The sequence below is a fragment of the Salmo salar genome, chromosome ssa18 (assembly GCF_905237065.1).
Source record: "Salmo salar chromosome ssa18, Ssal_v3.1, whole genome shotgun sequence".
NCBI lineage: Eukaryota > Metazoa > Chordata > Actinopteri > Salmoniformes > Salmonidae > Salmo > Salmo salar.
Window position 1 is genome coordinate 76,597,090 of NC_059459.1, and position 27,837 is coordinate 76,624,926.

The 27,837-nt window shown below is 45.2% G+C and overlaps 1 protein-coding gene across 1 annotated transcript in view; it reads right to left on the reverse strand.

Annotated features, from left to right (window-relative positions):
• LOC106578039 (5-hydroxytryptamine receptor 2C) overlaps positions 1 to 27,837 on the reverse strand; it is a 290,493-nt gene that overhangs the window by 86,267 nt on the left and 176,389 nt on the right. The window contains exons 2-4 of the mRNA XM_045701585.1: positions 11,973 to 12,102; positions 5,121 to 5,925; positions 4,651 to 4,846 (exon numbers count right to left, since the gene is read on the reverse strand). Of these exons, the coding sequence (XP_045557541.1) occupies positions 4,651 to 4,846; positions 5,121 to 5,192 (268 nt within the window). The 5' untranslated portion in view covers positions 5,193 to 5,925; positions 11,973 to 12,102. The remainder of the gene's footprint in view (positions 1 to 4,650; positions 4,847 to 5,120; positions 5,926 to 11,972; positions 12,103 to 27,837) is intronic.

Here is a 27,837-nt window from a genome sequence, read left to right on the forward strand (position 1 = left end):
GCACTAACAGAATGTTTATATAGGGTATATAGCACTAACAGAACATTTAGACAGGGTACATAGCACTAACAGAATGTTTAGATAGGGTACATAGCACTAACAGAATGTTTAGATAGGGTACATAACACTAACAGAACATTTAGACAGGGTACATAGCACTAACAGAATGTTTATATAGGGTACATAGCACTAACAGAACGTTTAGATAGGGTACATAGCACTAACAGAATGTTTAGACAGGGTACATAACACTAACAGAATGTTTAGATAGGGTACATAACACTAACAGAATGTTTAGATAGGGTACATAACACTAACAGAATGTTTAGATAGGGTACATAGCACTAACAGAATGTTTAGATAGGGTACATAACACTAACAGAATGTTTAGATAGGGTACATAACACTAACAGAACGTTTAGATAGGGTACATAACACTAACAGAATGTTTAGATAGGGTACATAACACTAACAGAATGTTTAGATAGGGTACATAACACTAACATAATGTTTAGATAGGGTACATAACACTAACAGAATGTTTAGATAGGGTACATAGCACTAACAGAATGTTTAGATAGGGTACATAACACTAACAGAATGTTTAGATAGGGTACATAACACTAACAGAATGTTTAGATAGGGTACATAGCACTAACAGAATGTTTAGATAGGGTACATAACACTAACAGAATGTTTAGATAGGGTACATAACACTAACAGAATGTTTAGATAGGGTACATAACACTAACATAATGTTTAGATAGGGTACATAACACTAACAGAATGTTTAGATAGGGTACATAGCACTAACATAATGTTTAGATAGGGTACATAGCACTAACAGAATGTTTAGATAGGGTACATAACACTAACATAATGTTTAGATAGGGTACATAACACTAACAGAATGTTTAGATAGGGTACATAACACTAACAGAACGTTTAGATTGGGTACATAGAACTAACAGAATGTTTAGATAGGGTACATAACACTAACAGAATGTTTAGATAGGGTACATAACACTAACAGAATGTTTAGATAGGGTACATAACACTAACAGAATGTTTAGATAGGGTACATAACACTAACATAATGTTTAGATAGGGTACATAACACTAACAGAATGTTTAGATAGGGTACATAGCACTAACAGAATGTTTAGATAGGGTACATAGCACTAACAGAATGTTTAGATAGGGTACATAACACTAACAGAATGTTTAGATAGGGTACATAACACTAACAGAATGTTTAGATAGGGTATTCATAGACCATAGAGCATCACAACCTTGGATATTGTAACACCCCAAGTCTAACAGCTAGCAGGGCCACCAGGTAATCCTTCAACACACACCTGTTTTACTTGTACTACTGCACTCATTGTCTTACAGAAACAGACACACAGACAGAGAGAAACAGAGAAACAGAGAGAGAGAGAGAGAGAGAGAGAGAGAGAGACAGAGAGAGAGAGAGAGATCTACTTCACTTGTTTTGGAAATGTTAACATATGTTTCCCATGCCAATGTAACCCCTTGAGTTGAATTGAATTGAGAGAAACAGAGAGCTAACAGACAGAGAGATACTGAGAGAAACAGAGAGCTAAAGAGAGACAGAGAGAAAGAGAGACAGACAGAGATACAGAGAGAGACACAGACAGACAGAGAGATATAGAGAGAGACACAGAGAAATACAGAGAGAGACAGAGAGAGACACAGACATACAGTTGACAGTTGACATACAACAGAGTACTCCCAAGTCTAACATTTAGCAGGGCCACCACAGGTAATCCTCCAACAGACTGATTTGTTTTGACTAGGCAAAGGATCACATCCTAATGTAGCCTAATGCTTTTGGCTGAGATTAAGGGATATGGCTAGGCTAACGGCCTTTACTCACCCACACTGCGTCCAAGTACTAACGGAAGTTGGTTTTACATTTACATTTTAGTCATTTAGCAGACGCTCTTATCCAGAGCGACTTACAGTAGTGAATGCATACATTTCATACATTTTTTTTCCCGTACTGGTTTGACACAGTGACAAGGTGAGCAAGCTAGCTAACTTACTAGTATAATTATTATTAACAATATTAGTTAGCTTAGCCATCTAACTAAAATCTCATTGGTTGAAGAGTTGTTCCAACTTCAAAAGCACTTCAACACACACATCTTGCATTTACAAATCCCCCAACTGGAAAATATGAGATGGACAAAGGACAATGTGAATGTACCATCAGATGAGTGAGATAGGGGGTTATGGGAATTGTAGTCCTGCTTTACCATATAGTACAGGGGTTATGGGTATTGTAGTCTGTCTTTACCATATAGTACAGGGGTTATGGGTATTGTAGTCCTTCTTTACCATATAGTACAGGGGTTATGGGTATTGTCGTCTTTCTTTATCATACAGTACAGGGGTTATGGGTATTGTAGTCCTTCTTTACCATATAGTACAGGGGTTATGGGTATTGTCGTCTTTCTTTATCATACAGTACAGGGGTTATGGGTATTGTAGTCCGTTACCATATAGTACAGGGATTATGGGTATTGCAGTCCTTCTTTAACATATAGTACAGGGATTATGGGTATTGTAGTCCTTCTAACCATATATTACAGGGATACTCAAGTACTGTTTGAGAAGGTCCAGTCACACAAACTTCCTAGGTGTCAAAAGTCAAGATGGGTATTGTCATTTATCGGCGTAGTAACAAACCCCACCACACAACCCATGGAACGCCAAACTGTTAACACCCTCTCTTGTTGGTGGAGAGAAAATGTTGCAGTTTTAAAGCTCATTTCCTGCAATTCTAGTCCGACCCAGTGCCCCCCCCCAAAAACAAATATATACACTGCTCAAAAAAATAAAGGGAACACTTAAACAACACAATGTAACTCCAAGTCAATCACACTTCTGTGAAATCAAACTGTCCACTTAGGAAGCAACACTGATTGACAATACATTTCACATGCTGTTGTGCAAATGGAATAGACAACAGGTGGAAATTATAGGCAATTAGCAAGACACCCCCAATAAAGGAGTGGTTCTGCAGGTGGGCACTTCTCAGTTCCTATGCTTTCTGGCTGATGTTTTCGTCACTTTTGAATGCTGGCGGTGCTTTCACTCTAGTGGTAGCATGAGACGGAGTCTACAACCCACACAAGTGGCTCAGGTAGTGCAGCTCATCCAGGATGCCACATCAATGCGAGCTGTGGCAAGAAGGTTTGCTGTGTCTGTCAGCGTAGTGTCCAGAGCATGGAGGCGCTACCAGGAGACAGGCCAGTACATCAGGAGACGTGGAGGAGGCCGTAGGAGGGCAACAACCCAGCAGCAGGAGCGCTACCTCCGCCTTTGTGCAAGGAGGAGCAGGAGAAGCACTGCCAGAGCCCTGCAAAATGACCTCCAGCAGGCCACAAATGTGCATGTGTCTGCTCAAACGGTCAGAAACAGACTCCATGAGGGTGGTATGAGGGCCCGACGTCCACAGGTGGGGGTTGTGCTTACAGCCCAACACTGTGCAGGACGTTTGGCATTTGCCAGAGAACACCAAAATTGGCAAATTCGCCACTGGCGCCCTGTGCTCTTCACAGATGAAAGCAGGTTCACACTGAGCACGTGACAGACGTGACAGAGTCTGGAGATGCCGTGGAGAACGTTCTGCTGCCTGCAACATCCTCCAGCATGACCGGTTTGGCGGTGGTCATGGTGTGGGTGGCATTTCTTTGGGGGGCCGCACAGCCCTCCATGTGCTCGCCAGAGGTAGCCTGACTGCCATTAGGTACCGAGATGAGATCCTCAGACCCCTTGTGAGACCATATGCTGGTGCGGTTGGCCCTGGGTTCCTCCTAATGCAAGACAATGCTATACCTCATGTGGCTGGAGTGTGTCAGCAGTTCCTGCAAGAGGAAGGCATTGATGCTATGGACTGGCCCGCCCGTTCCCCAGACCTGAATCCAATTGAGCACATCTGGGACATCATGCCTCGCTCCATCCACCAACGCCACGTTGCACCACAGACTGTCCAGGAGTTGGCGGATGCTTTAGTCCAGGTCTGGGAGGAGATCCCTCAGGAGACCATCCGCCACCTCATCAGGAGCATGCCCAGGCGTTGTAGGGAGGTCATACAGGCACGTGGAGGCCACACACACTACTGAGCCTCATTTTGACTTGTTTTAAGGACATTACATCAAAGTTGGATCAGCCTGTAGTGTGGTTTTCCACTTTAATTTTGAGTGTGACTCCAAATCCAGACCTCCATGGGTTGATAAATTGGATTTCCATTGATTATTTTTGAGTGATTTTGTTGTCAGCACATTCAACTATGTAAAGAAAAAAGTATTTAATAAGATGATTTCTTTCATTCAGATCTAGGATGTGTTGTTTAAGTGTTCCCTTTATTTTTTTGAGCAGTATATATATATATATATGTTTTGTATTATTATTTAAAAAAATGTCAGGACCCGGGTTCTGGGTCCGGATCCGGACCGCTGCCTGCCAGTTGAGTATGGGAGATATAATATATAGATCCGTAATATAGGCATCATTAGTATCCCCACCAGCATGTCTATGGGTACTGTAGTTCCCCCAAGATAAGGGCTGATGGGTTTTAAAGTCAGGTGAGCGGTTTATGACTACAGTAGTCGTACTCACCATAGAGTATGTTGATCAGTGATATAGGCATCACCAGTATCCCCACCAGCATGTCGGCCACGGCCAAGGACCTCAGGAAGAAATTTGTAGCATTCTGAAGCTTCTTCTCCAATGAGACGGCCAGAATCACTAGGATGTTCCCGCCCACTGTCAGCGCGATGATGACTAGGATGAGAAGCGCTGGCCAGTTCTTCTCCTTCAAAATACAACCAAACTTGATTTGTATAGCTAGCACCATAGAAATAGAATGACTAGAGCAGTCATAGAACATCTGAACCTTTGACCATGGCAGATAACTGGTAAACTAATGAGTACACTCAAAATACCTAACCTGGTATTGAAGTGATTGTTTTTCTATATATAGCACATTCCGTAGCAACAGCATAAAAAATTCATAATAATAATAATAATAATATTAATAACAGAGATAAATAAAAACAATACAAAAAACAGAAGTTAAACCGTCTGACCTTCATGGGCAATGCTCGCAACACCGCCTCTGCCTGTGATCCCAATGACAGGTTGCTGTCCGCTCCCCCCATCCCCGGCCCCCCAGGGTAGACTCTGGTTTAGTCCACGGTAGGTGGAGTTATTCCCCCCTGGCCAGACCATCCAGCCCCCTATCTCCAGAGAGGGCGTGGTGGAAGAACCGAAGCCCCCCAGTAGGGCTACTCCTCCTGGGGTTCCCATCCTGGGATGGTCCCCTGGGCTCTGGAGGTCCTGGCTGGACCTGGACTACACCCCGGTCACCACCAGAGGGGGGCTCTGGACCCACCCAGAGGCCCACAGGTCATCAGGATAATTGGGATTGGCTTGGTTGGGGGTTAAAATGTCTTGTCTAGTTGTGGATAGTCCAAGTTTATCCACTTAGAAAGTCCTATCGGGACATTCAGAGAGTTGGGGGTTGACTTGGTCTGGGTTCTAGGGTAAAATAGTATTGTGGTGTTGTCTCGTGACGGTCACAAAAGGAACAGTCCAGACTCCAGTTAACGTTCACATGGAAGTACTCTGATGTTCATTGTGATTGTAGTGTTCTCTTGAAGTAGAGCACCAAATGGTTCTGGGGACAACGCCCCTGACCCTAAGCTGAGTGTAGGCTATAGCTCAGCAGGCCAACACAGTCCTGTAGGAAGAGTCCACTGTGGTTTTCTGAAAAGGGATTTTCCAGGAAGGTCTTCTTTAGAAGGTCAATGGTTTCCCTTTGTGTTGCGTTGTTGGTTACTTTCCTCTTTCAGATAAGAAGCATCGGTTCTTGTTCTCCATGTTTAGAAAGCTCTAGAGAAAAGGGAAAACAACAATGAGCTGGACTGTGTGTCATGTTTTACCTTTATTTAACTCGGCAAATCAGTTATGAATATATCCTTATTTTCAATGACAGCCTAGGAACAGTGGGTTAACTGCCTTGTTCAGCGGCAGAGCGACAGTTTTTTTTACCTTGTCAGCTCTGGGATTTGATCTTGCAAGCTTTCAGTTACGAGTCCAACACTCTAACAACTAGGCTACCTGCCACCCCCAGTTGTGTGTGTGTGTGTGTGTGTGTGTGTGTGTGTGTGTGTGTGTGCACATTTGTGTGTGCGTGTGTGTGTGTGTGCATGTGTGTATGTGGACGTGTTTAACTATGTTTGTGGGGGACAGATGTCCCCACAAGGATAGTAAACAAACAAAAATGTTGTTAGTCCCCACAAGGTCAAATGCTATTTCTAGGGGGTTTAGGGTTAAGGTTAAAATGAGTGTTAGGGTTAGGATTAAGTTCAGGGTTATGGTTAGGGAAAATAGGATTTTGAATGGGACTGAATTATGTGTCCCAACAAGGTGTATCACTGCAACCTTAAAGGTCCTCAATGATGTCACCATTCCCCTTAATTCCAAGCAATGTTGTGCTGCTATTTTTATTGACTTGGCCAAAGCTTTTGATACGGTAGACCATTCCATTCTTGTGGGCTAAGGAGTATTGGTGTCTCTGAGTGGTCTTTGGCCTGGTTTGCTAACAACCTCTCTCAAAGAGTGCAGTGTATAAAGTCAGAACATCTGCTGTCTCAGCCACTGCCTGTCACCGAGGGAGTACCACAAGGCTCGATCCTAGGCCTCACACTCTTCTCAATTTACATCAACAACATAGCTCAGGCAGTAGGAAACTCTCATCTATTTATATGCAGATGATACAGTCTTATACTCAGCTGGCCCCTCCCCAGATTTCTATACCCTTAACCTTGTTCTGAACACCTCCAAAACAAAGGTCATGTGGTTTGGTAAGAAGAATGTCCTTCTCCCCACAGGTGTGATTACTACCTCTGAGGGTTTAGTGCTTGAGGTAGTCACCTCATACAAGTACTTGAGAGTATGACTAGACGGTGCACTGTCCTTCTCTCAGCACATATCAAAGCTGCAGGCTAAAGTTAAATCTAGACTTGGTTTCCTCTACTGTAATCGCTCCTCTTTCACCCCAGCTGCCAAACTAACCCTGATTCAGATGACCGTCCTACCCATGCTAGATTACGGAGACATCATTTCTAGATTGGCAGGAAAGGGTGCTCTCGAGCGGCTAGATGTTCTTTACCATTCGGCCATCAGATTTGCCACCAATGTTCCTTATAGGACATATCACTGCACTCTATACTCCTCTGTAAACTGGTCATCTCTGTTTACCCGTTGCAAGACCCACTGGTTGATGCTTATTTATAAAACCCTCTTAGGCCTCACTCCCCCCTATCTGAGATATCTACTGCAGCCCTCATCCTCCACATACAATACCTTTTCTGCCAGTCACATTCTGTTAAAGTTCCCCAAAGCACACACATCCCTGGGTCGCTTCTCTTTTCAGTTTGCTGCAGATAGTGACTGGAACGAGCTGCAACAAACACTCAAACTGGACAGTTTTATTTCAATCTCTTCATTCAAAGACTCAATCATGGACACTCTGACAGTTGTGGCTGCTTTGTGTGATGTATTGTTGTCTCTACCTTCTTGCCCTTTGTGCTGTTGTCTGTGCCCAATAATGTCTCTCTTTATGTAGTGTTGGGTTGTCTCTCTTGTCGTGATGTGTGTTTTGTCCTATATTTCTATTTTATTTTTTATTTATTTTTAATCCTAGCCCCCATCCCCACAGGACGCATTTTGCCTTTTGGTTGGCTGTCATTGTAAATAAGAATTTGTTGTTAACTGACTTGCCTTGTTAAATAAAGGTTAAATAAATCAAATAAAATAAAGTTATACAAGACTGTGTGTGTGTTTATGTGTGTGTGTATCTGTTTACTTGAGATAAACAGCCTACAGCCTCGAATGCCTATAAAGCTAATGCAGTTCGGGAGGCTTAGAATAATGAAATGGGATACACTTATATGGGCTGCATTCCAAATGGAACCTTTTCCATTTTCCCTATGGGCCGTGGTCAAAAGTAGTGCACTATATAGGGAATAATGCGCAAATTGAGAAGCAGCCCTGGCGTTGTTCAGACAATACGTCCCAGACTGCCAGAGCCCTACAGGGTGGTAAACATGGCTATAAAACAGCAGGATATAAATGATCAAATAGATAACAAGAGAACAACCTTTCAAGATTTACAGTACCAGTCAAAAGTCTGGACACACCTACTCATTCCAGGGTTTATCTTTATTTTTACTATTGTCTACATTGTAGAATAATAGTCAAGACATCAAAACTATGAAATAACACATATGGAATCATGTAGTAACCAAAAAAGTGTTAATCAAATCAAAGTATGTTTGAGATTCTTCAAAGTAGCCACCCTTTGCCTTGATGACAGCTTTGCACACTCTTGGAGAGAGAGACAGAGACAAGGAGACAAACATGCTGTAGATAAGAAAGGAACACAACTAAACAGGAAGAGATCTACCAACTGTATTATAGTTATACGATGTGCAAGTGACGTGAATTTAACTTAACTTCCTTGTTTAGCAGGCTAAGAATACGCCTCATATTTGCATTGTCAAAGTCATGAAAATGCGGCTATTTAAGATATATATTAAATGAAATAGATAAGAAGGGAACAAAACTAAACAGAAAGAGACAAAGAAAGGGGGGAGAGAGAGATATGGAGTCATAGAGACAGAGAAAGAGAGAGAGGGAGAGAGAGGGAGAGAGGTAGAGGGCCATAGAGGGAGATAGAGACAGAGAGACAGAGAGACAGACAGAGAGGGGGAGAGAGGTAGAGGGCCATAGAGGGAGATAGAGACAGAGAGACAGAGAGACAGACAGAGAGGGGGAGAGAGGTAGAGGGCCATAGAGGGAGATAGAGACAGAGAGACAGACAGAGAGGGGGAGAGAGGTAGAGGGCCATAGAGGGAGATAGAGACAGAGAGACAGAGAGACAGACAGAGAGGGGGAGAGAGGTAGAGGGCCATAGAGGGAGATAGAGACAGAGAGACAGAGAGACAGACAGAGAGGGGGAGAGAGGTAGAGGGCCATAGAGGGAGATAGAGACAGAGAAACAGAGAGACAGACAGAGAGACAGAGAGACAGACAGAGAGGGGGAGAGAGGTAGAGGGCCATAGAGGGAGATAGAGACAGAGAGACAGAGAGACAGACAGAGAGACAGAGAGACAGACAGAGAGGGGGAGAGAGGTAGAGGGCCATAGAGGGAGATAGAGACAGAGAGACAGAGAGACAGACAGAGAGGGGGAGAGAGGTAGAGGGCCATAGAGGGAGATAGAGACAGAGAGACAGACAGAGAGACAGAGAGACAGACAGAGAGGGGGAGAGAGGTAGAGGGCCATAGAGGGAGAGACAGACAGAGAGACAGACAGAGAGGGGGAGAGAGGTAGAGGGCCATAGAGGGAGATAGAGACAGAGAGACAGAGAGACAGACAGAGAGGGGGAGAGAGGTAGAGGGCCATAGAGGGAGATAGAGACAGAGAAACAGAGAGACAGACAGAGAGACAGAGAGACAGACAGAGAGGGGGAGAGAGGTAGAGGGCCATAGAGGGAGATAGAGACAGAGAAACAGAGAGACAGACAGAGAGGGGGAGAGAGGTAGAGGGCCATAGAGGGAGATAGAGACAGAGAAACAGAGAGACAGACAGAGAGACAGAGAGACAGACAGAGAGGGGGAGAGAGGTAGAGGGCCATAGAGGGAGATAGAGACAGAGAGACAGAGAGACAGACAGAGAGGGGGAGAGAGGTAGAGGGCCATAGAGGGAGATAGAGACAGAGAAACAGAGAGACAGACAGAGAGACAGAGAGACAGACAGAGAGGGGGAGAGAGGTAGAGGGCCATAGAGGGAGATAGAGACAGAGAAACAGAGAGACAGAAAGACAGACAGAGAGACAGAGAGACAGACAGAGCCAACCTTGGGGTCATACTGTATCTTAATGATGACCACGATTCATCAGACTCATATGGTATCATTAATCACTGGATTTTAATCCCTGTGTGTGTATTTCTCTCTCGCTCCACCCCCCTCTCTATCTCTCTATCCCCCCTCTCCCCTCTCTCTATCTCTCTCCCCCTCTCCATCTCTCTCCCCATCTCTCTCCCCCCTCTCCCCTCTCTCTCCCCCCTCTCCCCTCTCTCTCTCTATCTCTCTCTCTATCTCTCTCTACCCCCTCTCTCTATCTCCCCCTCTCCCCTCTCTCTCTATCTCTCTCTCCCCCCTCTCTCTATCTCCCCCTTCTCTCTATCTCTCTCCCCCTCTCCCCTCTCTGTCTCCCCCTCTCCCCTCTCTCTATCTCTCTCTCTTCCTGCGACAGCGTCACACACTGATAGTCTGATGTCTCTATCAATATGAAGTCTGTATCATGACAGTCAGTCAGTCACATTCATCCTGTGTGTGTGTGTGTGTGTGTGTGTGTGTGTGTGTGTGTGTGTGTGTGTGTGTGTGTGTGTGTGTGTGTGATGTCTGTATCATAATGACAGACAGTCATTCATCCTTCCTGTCTCAGTGATGACTCACTGTCGTCGTAGCGACCAAATACATTTAGGCGGGAGGTTCTAACGAACCAATAAGGAGGGGGTATGGTATAACGACCAATATACCACGGCTAAGGGTGGTATACGACGCGAAGCATAGCCTGGATACAGCCCTTAGCCATGGTATATTGGCCATATACCACAAACCCCCGAGATGCCTTATTGCTATTATAAACTGGTTACCAACGTAATTAGAACAGTAAACAAGTCCAATTATTATATAATTATGTAATTGTGTAATGTGTCTTTAAATCTCGAGCTTCAAATATTTTGATGGAAGGCATCGGGTATGACTAAACCAAAACAGGAATGTAGTTTATATCTACATTTACATTTACATTTAAGTCATTCAGCAGACGCTCTTATCCAGAGCGACTGAAACGTTTTCATGAAGTTGATGATAATCTTGAAGCTTATTCATAAGACCCCGGACGTGACCCCGGACGTGACCCCGGACGTGCCCCCGTACGTGACCCCGTACGTCACCCCGGACGTGACCCCGTACCTGACCCCGGACGTGCCCCCGGACGTGACCCCGGACGTGCCCCCGGACGTGACCCCGGACGTGACCCCGTACGTGACCCCGGACGTGACCCCGGACGTGACCCCGGACGTGCCCCCGGACGTGACCCCGTACGTGACCCCGGACGTGACCCCGGACGTGACCCCGGACGTGCCCCCGGACGTGACCCCGGACGTGACCCCGGACGTGACCCCGGACGTGACCCCGGACGTGACCCCAGACGTGACCCCGTACGTGACCCCGGACGTGACCCCAGACGTGACCCCAGACGTGACCCCGTACGTGACCCCAGACGTGACCCCGTACGTGACCCCGTACGTGACCCCGGACGTATGAGGAAGTGTCACTTTGCGTATTCTTCCTTGATACTGTGTTGGTACAGTGTAGCGACCGTGGTGATGCCTCCATTCAGCGATACCAAGTCTCCTGAACATCCTATTGAGCTCCTCTATTGGTTGTCCATTGGTTGTCTGTTGGTTGTCCATTGGTTGTCCATTGGTTGCCCATTGGATGTCCATTGGTTGTCCATTGGTTGTCCATTGGTTGTACAATGACAAGTCCATATCAAGTGAGTATCTAGAGTGGGTCTCAGCTACTGAGTAGAAACAAGTTACCCCCCTCACCCAACCACTGATACAGGGCCAGCTATATTTCCCCCCACCCAAATGGTCAAGGTTATATTGAGTGACAGGTAATCTGATCCTAGATCAGTGTTTAATGGTAACGATAAAAAACACTTAGGTTGTTTCCACATCTGGATCGCCGGCATAGGCACACACACACACACACACACACACACACACACACACACACACACACACACACACACACACACACACACACACACACACACACACACACACAAACACTTACGTTTCCACCACATCCGGATCGATGATGCTCTCTTGACCTGCTGCAGCTTCCTCCTCTGCTATCTCTTTCCTCTTCAGTATCCCTCGTTTATTCACCGCCGCCCCGAAGAGTGGGATCAACTTCCATCTGCCTAGAGAGGGAGGGAGGGAGGGAGGGAGGGAGGGAGGGAGGGAGGGAGGGAGGGAGGGAGCAAGGGAAGGAGAGAGATGGTAAGAGAGAAAAAGAGACCCTAACCTTAACCATAAACCTAACCCTAACTCCTAAACCTAACCTTAACCATAAACCTAACCCTAACTCCTAAACCTAACCATAAACCTAACCCTAACTCCTAAACCTAACCTTAACCATAAACCTAACCCTAACTCCTGAACCTAACCTTATCCATAAACCTAACCCTAACTCCTAAACCTAACCTTAACCATAAACCTAACCCTAACCCTAACTCCTAAACCTAACCATAAACCTAACGCTAACTCCTAAACCTAACCTTAACCATAAACCTAACCCTAACTCCTGAACCTAACCTTATCCATAAACCTAACCCTAACTCCTAAACCTAAACCTAACCATAAACCTATCCCTAACCCTAACTCCTAAACCTAACCATAAACCTAACCCTAACTCCTAAACCTAACCTTAACCATAAACCTAACCCTAACTCCTAAACCTAACCATAAACCTAACCCTAACTCCTAAACCTAACCTTAACCATTAACCATAAACCTAACCCTAACTCCTAAACCTAACCTTAACCATAAACCTAACCCTAACTCCTAAACCTAAACCTAATCCTTAACCCCTAACCCTAAATCTAAATCTAACACTAATTCTAACCATAAACCTCCTAGAAATAATCCCCAGTTCGTGGAATTTCTGTTAGTTTACCATTCTTGTGAGAACGTCCGGTATATTTAAACGTGTCTACAAGCGCTGCAGCCAGGCCTTATAATATCAGCATAAAGCTTTATCCTAACCAGAGCATAAACAGTCAACTCTACAGAATGTTAATACAGTCACACACTCACACATGCACGTCAACAGTCACTCGCTCGCACACACACACACACACACACACACACACACACACACACACACACACACACACACACACACACACACACACACACACACACACACACACACATGTAACAGGGTTGGTTATGTTTCCACTTGCCTCTAAAGAAATGTGTACTTAATGTTCAAGCATTCGTATTGGTTGGTTCAAATGATGACACTAAGGTGTGTTGTGATTGGCTCCGCTTGCAGATAGGGGGAGATCGCGAACGTCAGGTCTTCCCAGTATGAAAATGTGATGCAAGGGGTAGGTCACGTTCTGAATACTGTTTTATATTTTATATTTTACAATGTGTTCAAGTTTGCTGTACGTTACTGATTTATACATGTGTGAGTATATGGTACCTGTTAGGGATTTAGGGGCTTTCTGGGATGTGCTTTGGCATATGATTGCTGTAGATAAGTGTTAGCTAGCATACATCGTTGTAATGGTCACATAAGCCCACTGCTAACACAGTTGTCTTCATGCTACAGCTTTTGTCATCGACAGCCATCAGTACCATTAAGCCCTGCACAACTACCGTGCTGTTTCTCATTTAACAACAGGTATTTACACATGTTATATTTTGTATTGTATTTTTGTATTTTGTGACCCAGTATGAAAATGTGATGCAAGGGCTTTTGTCATCGACAGCCATCAGTACCATTAAGCCCTGCACAACTACCGTGCTGTTTCTCATTTAACAACAGAAATAAATGATGCTCAACTGGGACCGCTGGCTGATGTGATTTATTAGGGAAAAAAAAAACACAACGCAAGGAGAGTACGCTATACATCTGTTACACACACACACACGCACACGCACACGCACACACACACACACGCAAACACACATACACACAAACACGCACACAGACACACACACAAACACACACAAACACACATACACACACACAATAGTATGTTCATCCATCTATTTACACACTGTGGGCTTAATGGGTTTCTAGAACAGATGATTTTCACCCTTACAGGAATAACGTAGATGGAGTTATGGAGAGAGAGAACAGATGGCTTTCACTCTTTCAGGAATAAAATAGATGGATTTATGGTGTTAGAGGGAGAGAGAGAGAGAGAGAGAACAGAGAGAACAGAGAGAGAACAGAGACAATAGAGAGAGAACAGAGAGAGAACAGAGAGAATAGAGAGGAAGAGAGAAGAAGAGAACAGAGAGAGAGAGTACAGAGAAATAGAACAGAGAGAGTACAGAGAGAACAGAGAGAACAGAGAGAACAGAGAGAGAACAGAGAGAATAGAGAGAGAACAGAGAGAGAATAGAGAGAATAGAGAGAGAACAGAGAGAGAATAGAGAGAATAGAGAGGAAGAGAGAAGAAGAGAACAGAGAGAGAGAGTACAGAGAAATAGAACAGAGAGAGTACAGAGAGAACAGAGAGGAAGAGAACAAAGAGAATAAAGATAGAACAGAGAAAACATATAGGAAGAGAACAGAGAGAGAACAGAGAAGAAGAGAACAGAGAGAGAGAGTACAGAGAAATAGAACAGAGAGAGTACAGAGAGAACAGAGAAGAAGAGAACAGAGAGAGAGAGTACAGAGAAATAGAACAGAGAGAGTACAGAGAGAACAGAGAAGAAGAGAACAGAGAGAGAGAGTACAGAGAAATAGAACAGAGAGAGTACAGAGAGAACAGAGAAGAAGAGAACAGAGAGAATAAAGATAGAACAGAGAAAACATATAGGAAGAGAACAGAGAGAGAACAGAGAAGAAGAGAACAGAGAGAGAGAGTACAGAGAAATAGAACAGAGAGAGTACAGAGAGAACAGAGAAGAAGAGAACAGAGAGAGAGAGTACAGAGAAATAGAACAGAGAGAGTACAGAGAGAACAGAGAAGAAGAGAACAGAGAGAGAGAGTACAGAGAAATAGAACAGAGAGAGTACAGAGAGAACAGAGAAGAAGAGAACAGAGAGAATAAAGATAGAACAGAGAAAACATATAGGAAGAGAACAGAGAGGAAAAGAACAGAAAGAGAATGAACAGAAAATAGAGATGGAACAGAGAGAACAGAGAGAGAACAGAGGGAACAGAGAGAACAGAGAGAGAACAGATGGAACAGAGAGAGAACAGAGAGAATAGAGATAGAACAGAAAGAACAGAGAGAACAGAGAGCGAGAACAGAAAAAGACAGAACAGAAAGGGAGAAAGAAAAGAGAGGTAGAGAGAACCAAGAGAGAGAACAGAGAGAAAGAACAGAGAGGAAAAAGGACAGAGAGAACAGAGAGAGAGAACAGAGGGAACAGAGAGAGAGAACAGAGGGAACAGAGAGAGAGAACAGAGGGAACAGAGAGAGAGAACAGAGGGAACAGAGAGAGAGAACAGAGGGAACAGAGAGAGAACAGAGAGAACAGAGAGAATGGAGAGAGACAGAACATAAGAAGAGAGAAAAGAGAGGAAGAGGAAAAAGAGAGGGAGAGAACAGAGAGAGAACAGTTACAGAGAGAGAACAGAGAGAGAATAGAGAGAGAATAGAGAAAACAGAGAGAGAACAGAGAGAGAACAGAGAGAGAACAGAGAGAGAACAGAGAGAGAACAGAGAGAGAACAGAGAGAGAAAGAACAGAGAGAACAGAGAGAGAAAGAACAGAGGTAAAGAGAGGAAGAGGAAAAAGAGAGGGAGAGAACACAGAGAGAACAGTTACAGAGAGAGAACAGAGAGAGAATAGAGAGAGAATAGAGAGAGAACAGTTACAGAGAGAGAACAGAGAGAGAATAGAGAGAGAATAGAGAAAACAGAGAGAGAACAGAGAGCAGAGAGAGAACAGAGAGAGAACAGAGAGCAGAGAGAGAACAGAGAGAGAACAGAGAGAGAGAACAAAGAGAGAGAACAGAGAGAGAGAATAGAGAGAACAGAGAGAGAACAGAGAGAGAGAACAAAGAGAGAGAACAGAGAGAGAGAATAGAGAGAACAGAGAGAGAGAACCGAGAGAACAGAGAGAACAGAGAGAGAGAAAACAGAGAGAAAGAAGCAATAAAGCAGCTTGAATTTGAATTTGAGAACAGAGAGAGAACAGAGAGAGAACAGAGAGAGAACAGAGAGAGAGAGAACAGAGAGAAAGAACAGAGAGAGAACAGAGAGAGAACAGAGAGAACAGAGAGAGAGAGAACAGAGAGAGAACAGAGAGAGAACCCGAGAGGAAGAAAGAACAGAAAGAACAAAGAGAACAGAGAAAGAGAGAGAGAGAACCCGAGAGGAAGAAAGAACAGAAAGAACAAAGAGAACAGAGAAAGAGAGAGAGAGATCAGAGAGGAAGAAAGAACTGAGAGGAGGAGAGAAAAGAGAGAGAACAGAGAGAGAAGAGAGACCAGAGGAAGAGAATGAAAGGCAGAGAGAGAACAAGAGCCATTATCAGCGTAAACAACATCTACACCACCATGTGATGGAGAGAGAGAGCGAAAGAAAGAGAGAGAGAGACAAAAAAGAGAGCAAGGGAGAGAGAGAGAAAGAGAGAGGGAGATGATGGAGAGACCATTAATGTTGGTGACCTCAGGGATATTATGTTGTTTAATCTGCTACCCTATCTCGTACATAAGAGAAGAACACAACACACAGACACACACACACACACACACACACACACACACACACACACACACACACACACACACACACACACACACACACACACACACACACACACACACACACAGACAAGTGCGAGAGGTTGTCCTCTCTCTGATAAGGACTCCTCAGAGAGAGAACAGTAATACAATCTACATGAAGAACTAGTAATACTACTGGTGCAGTGTTAGCCGTGCGTAGTGTGTCGTGGAAATTCCAATCAATAATGAGGAGAGACAAGGTCAATCACCAATCAGGATATTACTTTGTTCACAACTTATTAATAGCATTGATTAATTATTGCAATAATGAAGCTGGTTGACGACCCACCCCTAGATGATTCGTTGCCCAACGAGTGGATTTGAGCCACAGCAGTTTATAGACAAGTACATCCTCCTGAATGTTCATGACAAACAACAGATGTATGGAATGGGTCACAAGGTTAGGATTTGTATGAAACATAATAATGATTCATACTAATAATTCAAGACTGTTGTCATTTTGTAGAAACCCATACCCGAGCCATCTCTACCTGGTACCTTCCAGTCAACCCCGAAGCCATGTGTCCCTGGTACCTTCCAGTCAAACCGAAGCCATGTCTCCCTGGTACCTTCCAGTCAAACCGAAGCCATCTCTCCCTGGTACCTTCCAGTCAAACCGAAGCCATGTCTCCCTGGTACCTTCCAGTCAAACCAGAGCATCTCTCCCTGGTACCTTCCAGTCAAACCAGAGCATCTCTCCCTGGTACCTTCCATTCAAACCAGAGCCATCTCTCCCTGGTACCTTCCAGTCAAACCGATGCCATGTCTCCCTGGTACCTTCCAGTTAAACCAGAGCATGTCTCCCTGGTACCTTCCAGTCAAACCGATGCCATCTCTCCCTGGTACCTTCCAGTCAAACCAGAGCATCTCTCCCTGGTACCTTCCAGTCAAACCAGAGCATCTCTCCCTGGTACCTTCCAGTCAAACCGATGCCATGTCTCCCTGGTACCTTCCAGTCAAACCGATGCCATCTCTCCCTGGTACCTTCCAGTTAAACCAGAGCATCTCTCCCTGGTACCTTCCAGTCAAACCAGAGCATCTCTCCCTGGTACCTTCCAGTCAAACCAGAGCATCTCTCCCTGGTACCTTCCAGTCAAACCAGAGCCATCTCTCCCTGGTACCTTCCATTCAAACCAGAGCCATCTCTCCCTGGTACCTTCCAGTCAAACCAGAGCCATCTCTCCCTGGTACCTTCCAGTCAAACCAGAGCCATCTCTCCCTGGTACCTTCCAGTCAACCCCGAAGCCATGTGTCCCTGGTACCTTCCAGTCAACCCCGAAGCCATGTGTCCCTGGTACCTTCCAGTCAACCCCGAAGCCATGTGTCCCTGGTACCTTCCAGTCAAACCGATGCCATCTCTCCCTGGTACCTTCCATTCAAACCAGAGCCATCTCTCCCTGGTACCTTCCAGTCAAACCAGAGCATCTCTCCCTGGTACCTTCCAGTCAAACCAGAGCCATCTCTCCCTGGTACCTTCCATTCAAACCAGAGCCATCTCTCCCTGGTACCTTCCAGTCAAACCAGAGCATCTCTCCCTGGTACCTTCCATTCAAACCAGAGCATCTCTCCCTGGTACCTTCCAGTCAAACCAGAGCCATCTCTCCCTGGTACCTTCCATTCAAACCAGAGCATCTCTCCCTGGTACCTTCCATTCAAACCAGAGCATCTCTCCCTGGTACCTTCCATTCAAACCGAAGCCATCTCTCCCTGGTACCTTCCAGTCAAACCAGAGCCATCTCTCCCTGGTACCTTCCATTCAAACCAGAGCATCTCTCCCTGGTACCTTCCATTCAAACCAGAGCCATCTCTCCCTGGTACCTTCCAGTCAAACCGGAGCATCTCTCCCTGGTACCTTCCAGTCAAACCAGAGCATCTCTCCCTGGTACCTTCCAGTCAAACCAGAGCATCTCTCCCTGGTACCTTCCATTCAAACCAGAGCATCTCTCCCTGGTACCTTCCAGTCAAACCAGAGCATCTCTCCCTGGTACCTTCCAGTCAAACCGATGCCATCTCTCCCTGGTACCTTCCAGTCAAACCGATGCCATCTCTCCCTGGTACCTTCCAGTCAAACCAGAGCATCTCTCCCTGGTACCTTCCAGTCAAACCAGAGCATCTCTCCCTGGTACCTTCCAGTCAAACCAGAGCCATCTCTCCCTGGTACCTTCCAGTCAAACCAGAGCCATCTCTCCCTGGTACCTTCCAGTCAAACCAGAGCCATCTCTCCCTGGTACCTTCCATTCAAACCAGAGCATCTCTCCCTGGTACCTTCCAGTCAAACCAGAGCCATCTCTCCCTGGTACCTTCCATTCAAACCAGAGCATCTCTCCCTGGTACCTTCCAGTCAAACCAGAGCATCTCTCCCTGGTACCTTCCATTCAAACCAGAGCATCTCTCCCTGGTACCTTCCAGTCAAACCAGAGCCATCTCTCCCTGGTACCTTCCATTCAAACCAGAGCATCTCTCCCTGGTACCTTCCAGTCAAACCAGAGCATCTCTCCCTGGTACCTTCCAGTCAAACCAGAGCATCTCTCCCTGGTACCTTCCATTCAAACCAGAGCATCTCTCCCTGGTACCTTCCAGTCAAACCAGAGCATCTCTCCCTGGTACCTTCCATTCAAACCAGAGCATCTCTCCCTGGTACCTTCCAGTCAAACCAGAGCCATCTCTCCCTGGTACCTTCCATTCAAACCAGAGCATCTCTCCCTGGTACCTTCCAGTCAAACCAGAGCATCTCTCCCTGGTACCTTCCATTCAAACCAGAGCATCTCTCCCTGGTACCTTCCATTCAAACCAGAGCATCTCTCCCTGGTACCTTCCAGTCAAACCAGAGCATCTCTCCCTGGTACCTTCCATTCAAACCAGAGCATCTCTCCCTGGTACCTTCCAGTCAAACCAGAGCCATCTCTCCCTGGTACCTTCCATTCAAACCAGAGCATCTCTCCCTGGTACCTTCCAGTCAAACCAGAGCATCTCTCCCTGGTACCTTCCATTCAAACCAGAGCATCTCTCCCTGGTACCTTCCAGTCAAACCAGAGCCATCTCTCCCTGGTACCTTCCAGTCAAACCAGAACCATCTCTCCCTGGTACCTTCCAGTCAAACCAGAGCCATCTCCCTCACATGAATGGAATGTGGCATAAGGCATCGTAAATCAACTGTCAGCATTGAGCTCCAGAGGCCCAATTCAATTCACACAGACACAATATGTGACTAACCACCTGGATTCAGTCTTATGTAGCAATCACAGACAATTGTGTTTTTTACATTGGTAAAAAGTAGAGACTCAGAGCTACAAAATGGTACATCATACACTGCATTTTTGTGGAACAATGGGAAAGTAATTCTGCTTTGAAAGTTGATTAACTTGTGAACTGACTTTTGAGAAAAGGGTCATTGAATGTTTTGGTACCTACTGCAGAGCTCTCCTTTGTCTACACCCATTCAGCATTGTTCACACCCTCTTAAACCAGTCCTACCTATCCATTTAAGTATTCACATGTGAGGTAATGTGCTAAACAGTGAGTAGTGTAGTAAAGATTAAGACTAAAAGTCATAAAAGTAGTAGCCTATAGTAAGGAAAAATACCAGGAAAACAGAAAGTGTCCAGATAAAAATATGTTCTAATTATTAGATGATGCGTACCCAGACAGACTTGTCTAAATTGATGGGTCATGTGAAAGAAATGCTATAAGCCCCAGCCACATCCAGTGGTGGGAAAAGTATGTCATACTTGTAAATGTAAAGATACTTTAATAGAAAATGACGGAAGTAAAAGTCACCCAGTATAATACTACTTGAGTAAAAGTCTCAAGTATCAAAAGTAGAAGTATAAATCATTTCAAATTTGTTATATTAAACCAGATTGCCCAATAAATAAATAAAAATGTTTTATTGACGGATAGCCAGGGCCACACTCCAACACTCAGACATCATTTACAGATAGCCAGGGGCACACTCCAACACTCAGACATCATTTACAGATAGCCAGGGGAACACTCCAACACTCAGACATCATTTACAGATAGCCAGGGGCACACTCCAACACTCAGACATCATTTACAGATAGCCAGGGGCACGCTCCAACACTCAGACATCATTTACAGATAGCCAGGGGAACACTCCAACACTCAGACATCATTTACAGATAGCCAGGGGCACACTACAACACTCAGACATCATTTACAGATAGCCAGGGACACACTCCAACACTCAGACATCATTTACAGATAGCCAGGGGCATGCTCCAACACTCAGACATCATTTACAAATGAAGCATTTGTGTTTAGTGAGTCTGCCAGATCAGAGGCAGTAGGGATGACCAGGGATGTTCTCTTGATAAGTGTGTGAATTAGACAATTTTCCTGTCAAAATCTAACAAGTACTTTTGGGTGTCAGGGAAAATGTATGGAGTAAAAAGTACATTATTGTCTTTCAGAATGTGGTGAAGTAAAAGTTTCCAAAAATATAAATAGTCAAGTAATGTGCAGATACCCCCCAAAAATACTTAAGTAGTACTTTAAAGTATTTTTACTGAAGTACTTTACACCACTGCCCAAATGCCTTCACACAACATTAAAATACTTTATATACTGTTACACACACACTTATCACATAGTATTCCATACATAAGTCAAGTCCATGCACCCTGAGTAGAAATCTGAGTGAGGTGCACATGTACAGTACATAAACAGATGCATGCGCCATATATTTATGTGGTGGTCACATGATACGGTCACATGATATTGTTGTGGTATGTCAAAAGATCATGTTTTACGACAACACATAAGAATATTAGTTTTATATAGCAATATTTAGCTAAGTGGATGGATCTCTACAGAAGGTGTAAATAGAACAGCCAAATGGTTACTTACATAGTAGCAATATCAGAAATAGTGTCAGTATAAACAAAATAATATGCAGTATGTACAAGAACAATATCAAGAACGATATCAGTGATAGACGAGGTAGTTGTGTGTACAATCAGGGGTAAAGTGGCTGAGCAGCAGGATAAATAGTAGCAGCAACGTACAGCGGTGTTAAACATTTTTCTTTTACTGTCACGTTCTGACCAGTAAAGGGGTTATTTGTTATTATAGTTTGGTCAGGACGTGGCAGGGGGTGTTTGTTTAGAGTGTTTCGGGGTTTATTTGGTATGTTATTATGTAAGAGGGGTGTGTTTGTTTTGTGTTGTAGTGGTTTTTCGGTATTGTTCTGGTTTTGTATTTCTATGATTTTCTAGGTTGTGTATTTCTTTGTTGGCCTGGTATGGCTCTCAATCAGGAACAGCTGTACATCGTTGTTGCTGATTGGGAGTCATACTTAGGTAGCCCTTTTTTTCACTTGTGGTTTGTGGGAAGTAGTTTTTTGCATAGCTGTGTGTAGCCTGCATTACTGTGCGTTCGTTCGTTTTCTTGTTTTGTTTTTTCAGTGTTCAAATAAAAGTTAAAATGAGCACTCAACCCGCTGCGCCTTGGTCCACTTCATATGACGACCGTTACATTTACGTTCAAATGGCTCTCCTGTGAAATTGTGACTTGCGACATACGCCTAGTTTCCTGAAACGGGTCACATACATATAGTTATAAGAACCCCCATCAGTCATTTGATGCAATAACAGTATTATAACATAATCTTGTTATTTCACCCACAACCAGCTGTATGCCCCAAAAAACATTTCAGCGCCGACTAAAAACTCTCAGCAAAAAGGAAAGGGGAATGGGGGGGGGGGATTACACATCAAGGAGTGCTGGTCTAGGATCAGTTTTCACTTTTAAATCATAATGAATAACGTTGATCCTAGATCAGCACTCCTGCTCTGAGATGCTTTGTGGTTATGAGTCCTGGTCCTATACAGCCACAGCTCTGGGAGCAGTTTTACTGCTGTACAACTAGTTCTCTGTTATACTCAATATACACTGAACAAAAATATAAACGCAACATGTAAGGTGTTGGTCCCATCTTTCATGAGCTGAAATAAAAGATCCCAGAAAATGTTCTATACGCACAAAAAGCATTTTTTTTACCTCAAACTTGGTGCACAAATGTGTTTACATCCCTGTTAGAGAGAATTTCTGCTTTTCCCATATAATCCATCCACCTGACAGGTGTGGCATATCAAGAAGCTGATTAAACAGCATGATCATTACACAGGTGCACCTTGGGCTGGGGACACAAAACACAATGCCACAGATGCCTACATTTTTGACGGAGCGTGCAACTGGCATGCTGACCGCAGGAATGTCCACCAGAGCTGTTGTCAGAGAATTGAATGTTGATTTCTATACCATAAGCCACCTCCAATGTCATTTTAGGGAATTTTGCAGTACGTCGAACCGGCCTCACAATCACAGAACATGTGTATGGTGTCGTGTGGACGAGCGGTTTGCTGATGTCAATGTTGAGTGCCCCATGGTGGCAGTGGGGTTATGGTATGGGCAGGCATAAGCTACGGACAACAAACATAATTGCATTATATCGATGGCAATTTGAATGCACAGAGATACCGTGACGATATCCTGAGGCCCATTGCCGTGCCATTCATTCATTTTTTATTTGCCAAGAGAGTTTTCATCAATACTTTTCGTGGCTGTTTATTTACCACCACAGACGGAAGCTGGCACTAAGACTGCATTCAGTCAGCTGTATAAGGAAATAAGCAAACTGGAAACCGCTCACCCAGAGGTGGCGCTCCTAGTGGCCAGGGATTTTAATGCAGGGAAACTTAAATCAGTTTTACCTAATTTCTATCAACATGTTAAATACGCAACCAGAGGGAAAAAAAAACCTAGATCACCCTGTGCTCCACACACAGAGACGCATACAAAGCTCTCCCTCACCATCCATTTTGCAAATCTGACCATAATTCTATCCTTCTAATTCCTGCTTACAAGCAAAAATTAAAGCAGGAAGCAGCAGTGACTCAGTCTATAAAAAGTGGTCAGATAAAGCAGACGCTAAACTACAGGACTGTTTTGCTATCACAGACTGGAACACGTTCCGGGATTCATCCGATGGCATTGAGGAGTACACCACATCAGTCACTGGCTTCATCAATAAGTGCATTGAGGACGTCGTCCCCACAGTGACTGTACGTACATACCCCAACCAGAAGCCATGGATTACAGGCAACATTCACACTGAGCTAAAGGGTAGAGCGGCTTTAGAGTGCGGGACTCTAACCCTGAAGCTTATAAGAAATCCTGCTATGCCCTCCGACAAACCATCAAACAGGCAAAGCGTCAATACAGAGCTAAGATTGAATTGTACTACACAGGGCTCTGACACACGTCTTATGTGGCAGGGCTTGCAAACTATTACAGCCTACAAAGGGAAGCACAGTCACGAGCTTCCCAGTGACATGAGCCTACCAGACGAGCTAAATCACTTCTATGCTTGCATCGAGGCAAGCAACACCGAGGCATGCATGAGAGCATCAGCTGTTCCGGATGACTGTGTGATCACGCTCTCCGTAGCCGACGTGAGTAAGACCTTTAAACAGGTCAACATTCACAAGGCCGCGGGGCCAGATGGATTACCAGGACGTGTGCTCCGGGCATGTGCTGACCAACTGGCAGGTGTCTTCACTGACATTTTCAACATGTCCCTGATGGAGTCTGTAATACCAACATGTTTCAAGCAGACCACCATAGTCCCTGTGCCCAAGGACATTAAGGCAACCTGGCTAAATGACTACCGACCAGTAGCACTCACATCTGTAGCCATGAAGTGCTTTGAAGGGATGGTCATGGCTCACATCAACACCATTATCCCAGAAACCCTAGACCCACTCCAATTTGCATACCGCCCAAGCAGATCCACAGATGATGCAATCTCTATTGCACTCCACACTGTCCTTACCCACCTGGACAAAATGAGCACCTATGTGAGAATGCTATTAATTGACTACAGCTCAGCGTTCAACACCATAGTACCCTCAAAGCTCATCACTAAGCTAAGGATCCTGGGACTAAACACCTCCCTCTGCAACTGGATCCTGGACTTCCTGACGGGCCGCCCCCATGTGGTGAGAGTAGGTAGCAACACATCCGCCACACTGATCCTCAGGGGTGCCTGCTCAGTCCCCTCCTGTACTCCCTGTTCACTCACGACTGCGTGGCCAGGCACGACTCCAACACCATCATTCAGTTTGCAGATGACACAACAGTGGTAGGCCTGATCACTGACAACAACGAGACAGCCTATAGGGAGGAGGTCAGAGACCTGGCCGGGTGGTGCCAGAATAACAACCTATCCCTCAACATAACCAAGACTAAGGAGATGATTGTGAACTACAGGAAAAGGAGGACCGAGCACGCCCCCATTCTCATCGACAGGGCTGTGGTGGAGCAGGTTGAGAGCTTCAAGTTCCTTGGTATCCACATCACCAACAAACTAACATGGTCCAAGCACACCAAGACAGTCGTGAAAAGGGCATGACAAAGCCTATTTCCCCTCGGGAAACTAAAAAGATTTGGAATGGGTCCTCAGATCCTCAAAAGGTTCTACAGCTGCAACATCGAGAGCATCCTGACTGGTTGCATCACAGCCTGGTATGGCAACTGCTCGGCCTCCAACCGCAAGGCACTACAGAGGGTAGTGCGAATGGCCCAGTACATCATTGGGGTAAGCTGCCTGCCATCCAGGAACTCTACACCAGGCGGTGTCAGAGGAAGGCCTTAAAAATTGTCAAAGACCCCAGCCACCCCAGTCATAGACTTTTCTCTCTACTATCGCATTTCAAGCGGTACTGGAGCGCCAAGTCTAGGACCAAAAGGCTTCTCAACAGTTTTTACCCCCAAGCCATAAGACTCCAGAACAGGTAATCAAATGGCTACTTGGACTATTTGCATTGTACCGCCCCCCAACCCCTCTTTTACGCTGCTGTTACTCTCTGTTTATCATATATGCATAGTCACTTTAACCATACCTACATGTACATACTACCTCAATTAGTCCCACTAACCGGTGCCTGTATATAGCCTCGCTACTGTTATTTTTCACTGTCTTTTTTACTGTTGTTTTTATTTCTTTACTTATCTATTGTTCACCTAATACCTATTTTTTACTTAAAAATCGCATTGTTGGTTAGGGCCTGTAAGTAAACATTTCAGTGTAAGGTCTACAACTGTTGTATTCGGCGCACGTGACAAATAAACTTTGATTTGATTTGTCACCCATTGAGCATGTTTGAGATGCTCTGGACAGTGTGTACGACAGTGTGTTCCAGTTCCCACCAATATCCAGAAACTTCGCACAGCCATTGAAGAGGAGAGGGACAACATTCCACAGGCCACATTCAACAGCCTGATCAATTCTATGCAAAGGAGATGTTTTGTGTCGCATGAGGAAAATGTTGGTATTCTGATCCATGTCCCTAAACATTTTTTAAGGTTTCTGTCACCACAGATGCATATCTGTATTCCCAGTCATGTTAAATCCATAGATCAGGTTCTTAAGAATTTATTTAAATTGACTGATTTCCTTATATGAACTGTAACTCAGTAAAATCTTTGAAATTGTTGCATGTTAAGTTTATATTTTGTTTCAGTATACATCCACAGATGTTCTACACCTCTTGGCAGCTGAGGGAACATAACTTCACAAAACATTAATTAGCTTAACCTTTTTGGGTTATGAACAAGAAGACACATTACCGTTGTCTGACAGATAAGAAGATTGCCTTCTTTTTAACCTAACTATTTAAATAGACTGAATACTACTTCCTATGCTTTTCATACTTTTAATCTACCTTTGCTTTAAATACATGCTCCTCCTCCTCTGTATCCTACTCCAACTCAAAGTTTCCTTTCTCCTAATTGTCTTTATCTGGACTGTAACAGTTCTCACCTTCAAAAAATATTTCTCTCTCAAAGTTATTCCCTTTTTGGTTTGACACCCACACATTCACTTTGTCTTAGGTGAGCTGAATAAGAAGTGATTAGAGGTAACTTAAGGTCCTAGTGTGTGTGTACGGTAAGGTACGGTCTAGAGAGGTAGGAAGGTAAATTGTGGTCCAAGGGCATCAGGCAGGACAGAATCCTCAAGGGAGGAAGAAAAGAAGAGGGCTGCCTCCCCCAATTAACTTATGTTAGGAGGAAGAGGAGGAGGGATGGGGTGAGGAGACGAGAGGAGATGAGAGGTGAGGAGAGGTGAGGAGAGGGGAGGAGAGGTGAGGAGATGAGATGAGAGGTGAGGGGAGGAGAGGTGAGGAGAGGAGATGAGGAGAGGGGAGGAGAGGTGAGGAGAGGAGAGGTGAGGAGATGAGAGGTGAGGGGAGGAGAGGTGAGGAGAGGATATGAGAGGTGAGGAGAGGTGAGGAGATGAGATGAGAGATGAGGGGAGGAGAGGTGAGGAGAGGAGATGAGAGGTGAGGAGAGGGGAGGAGAGGTGAGGAGAGGGGAGGAGAGGTGAGGAGAGGGGAGGAGAGGTGAGGAGAGGGGAGGGGAGGGAGGGGAGGAGATGAGAGGTGAGGAGAGGGGAGGAGAGGTGAGGAGAGGGGAGGAGAGGTGAGGAGAGGGGAGGGGAGGGGAGGAGATGAGAGGTGAGGAGAGGGGAGGAGAGGGGAGGAGATGAGAGGTGAGGTGAGGGGAGGAGAGGTGAGGAGAGGGGAGGAGAGGTGAGGAGAGGGGAGGAGATGAGATGAGAGGTGACGGGAGGGGAGGAGAGGTGAGGAGAGGATATGAGAGATGATGAGAGGGGAGGAGAGGTGAGGAGAGGTGAGGAGAGGGGAGGAGAGGTGAGGAGAGGAGAGGAGAGGTGAGGAGAGGGGAGGAGAGGTGAGGAGAGGGGAGGAGAGGAGATGAGAGGTGAGGAGAGGGGAGGAGAGGTGAGGAGATGAGAGGTGAGGGGAGGAGAGGTGAGGAGAGGTGAGGAGAGGAGATGAGAGGTGAGGAGAGGGGAGGAGAGGTGAGGAGAGGATATGAGAGATGAGGAGAGGGGAGGAGAGGTGAGGAGAGGTGAGGAGATGAGAGGTGAGGGGAGGAGAGGTGAGGAGATGAGAGGTGAGGAGAGGGGAGGAGAGGTGAGGAGAGGAGATGAGAGGTGAGGAGAGGGGAGGAGAGGTGAGGAGATGAGAGGTGAGGGGAGGAGAGGTGAGGAGATGAGAGGTGAGGAGAGGGGAGGAGAGGTGAGGAGAGGAGATGAGAGGTGAGGAGAGGGGAGGAGAGGTGAGGAGAGGGG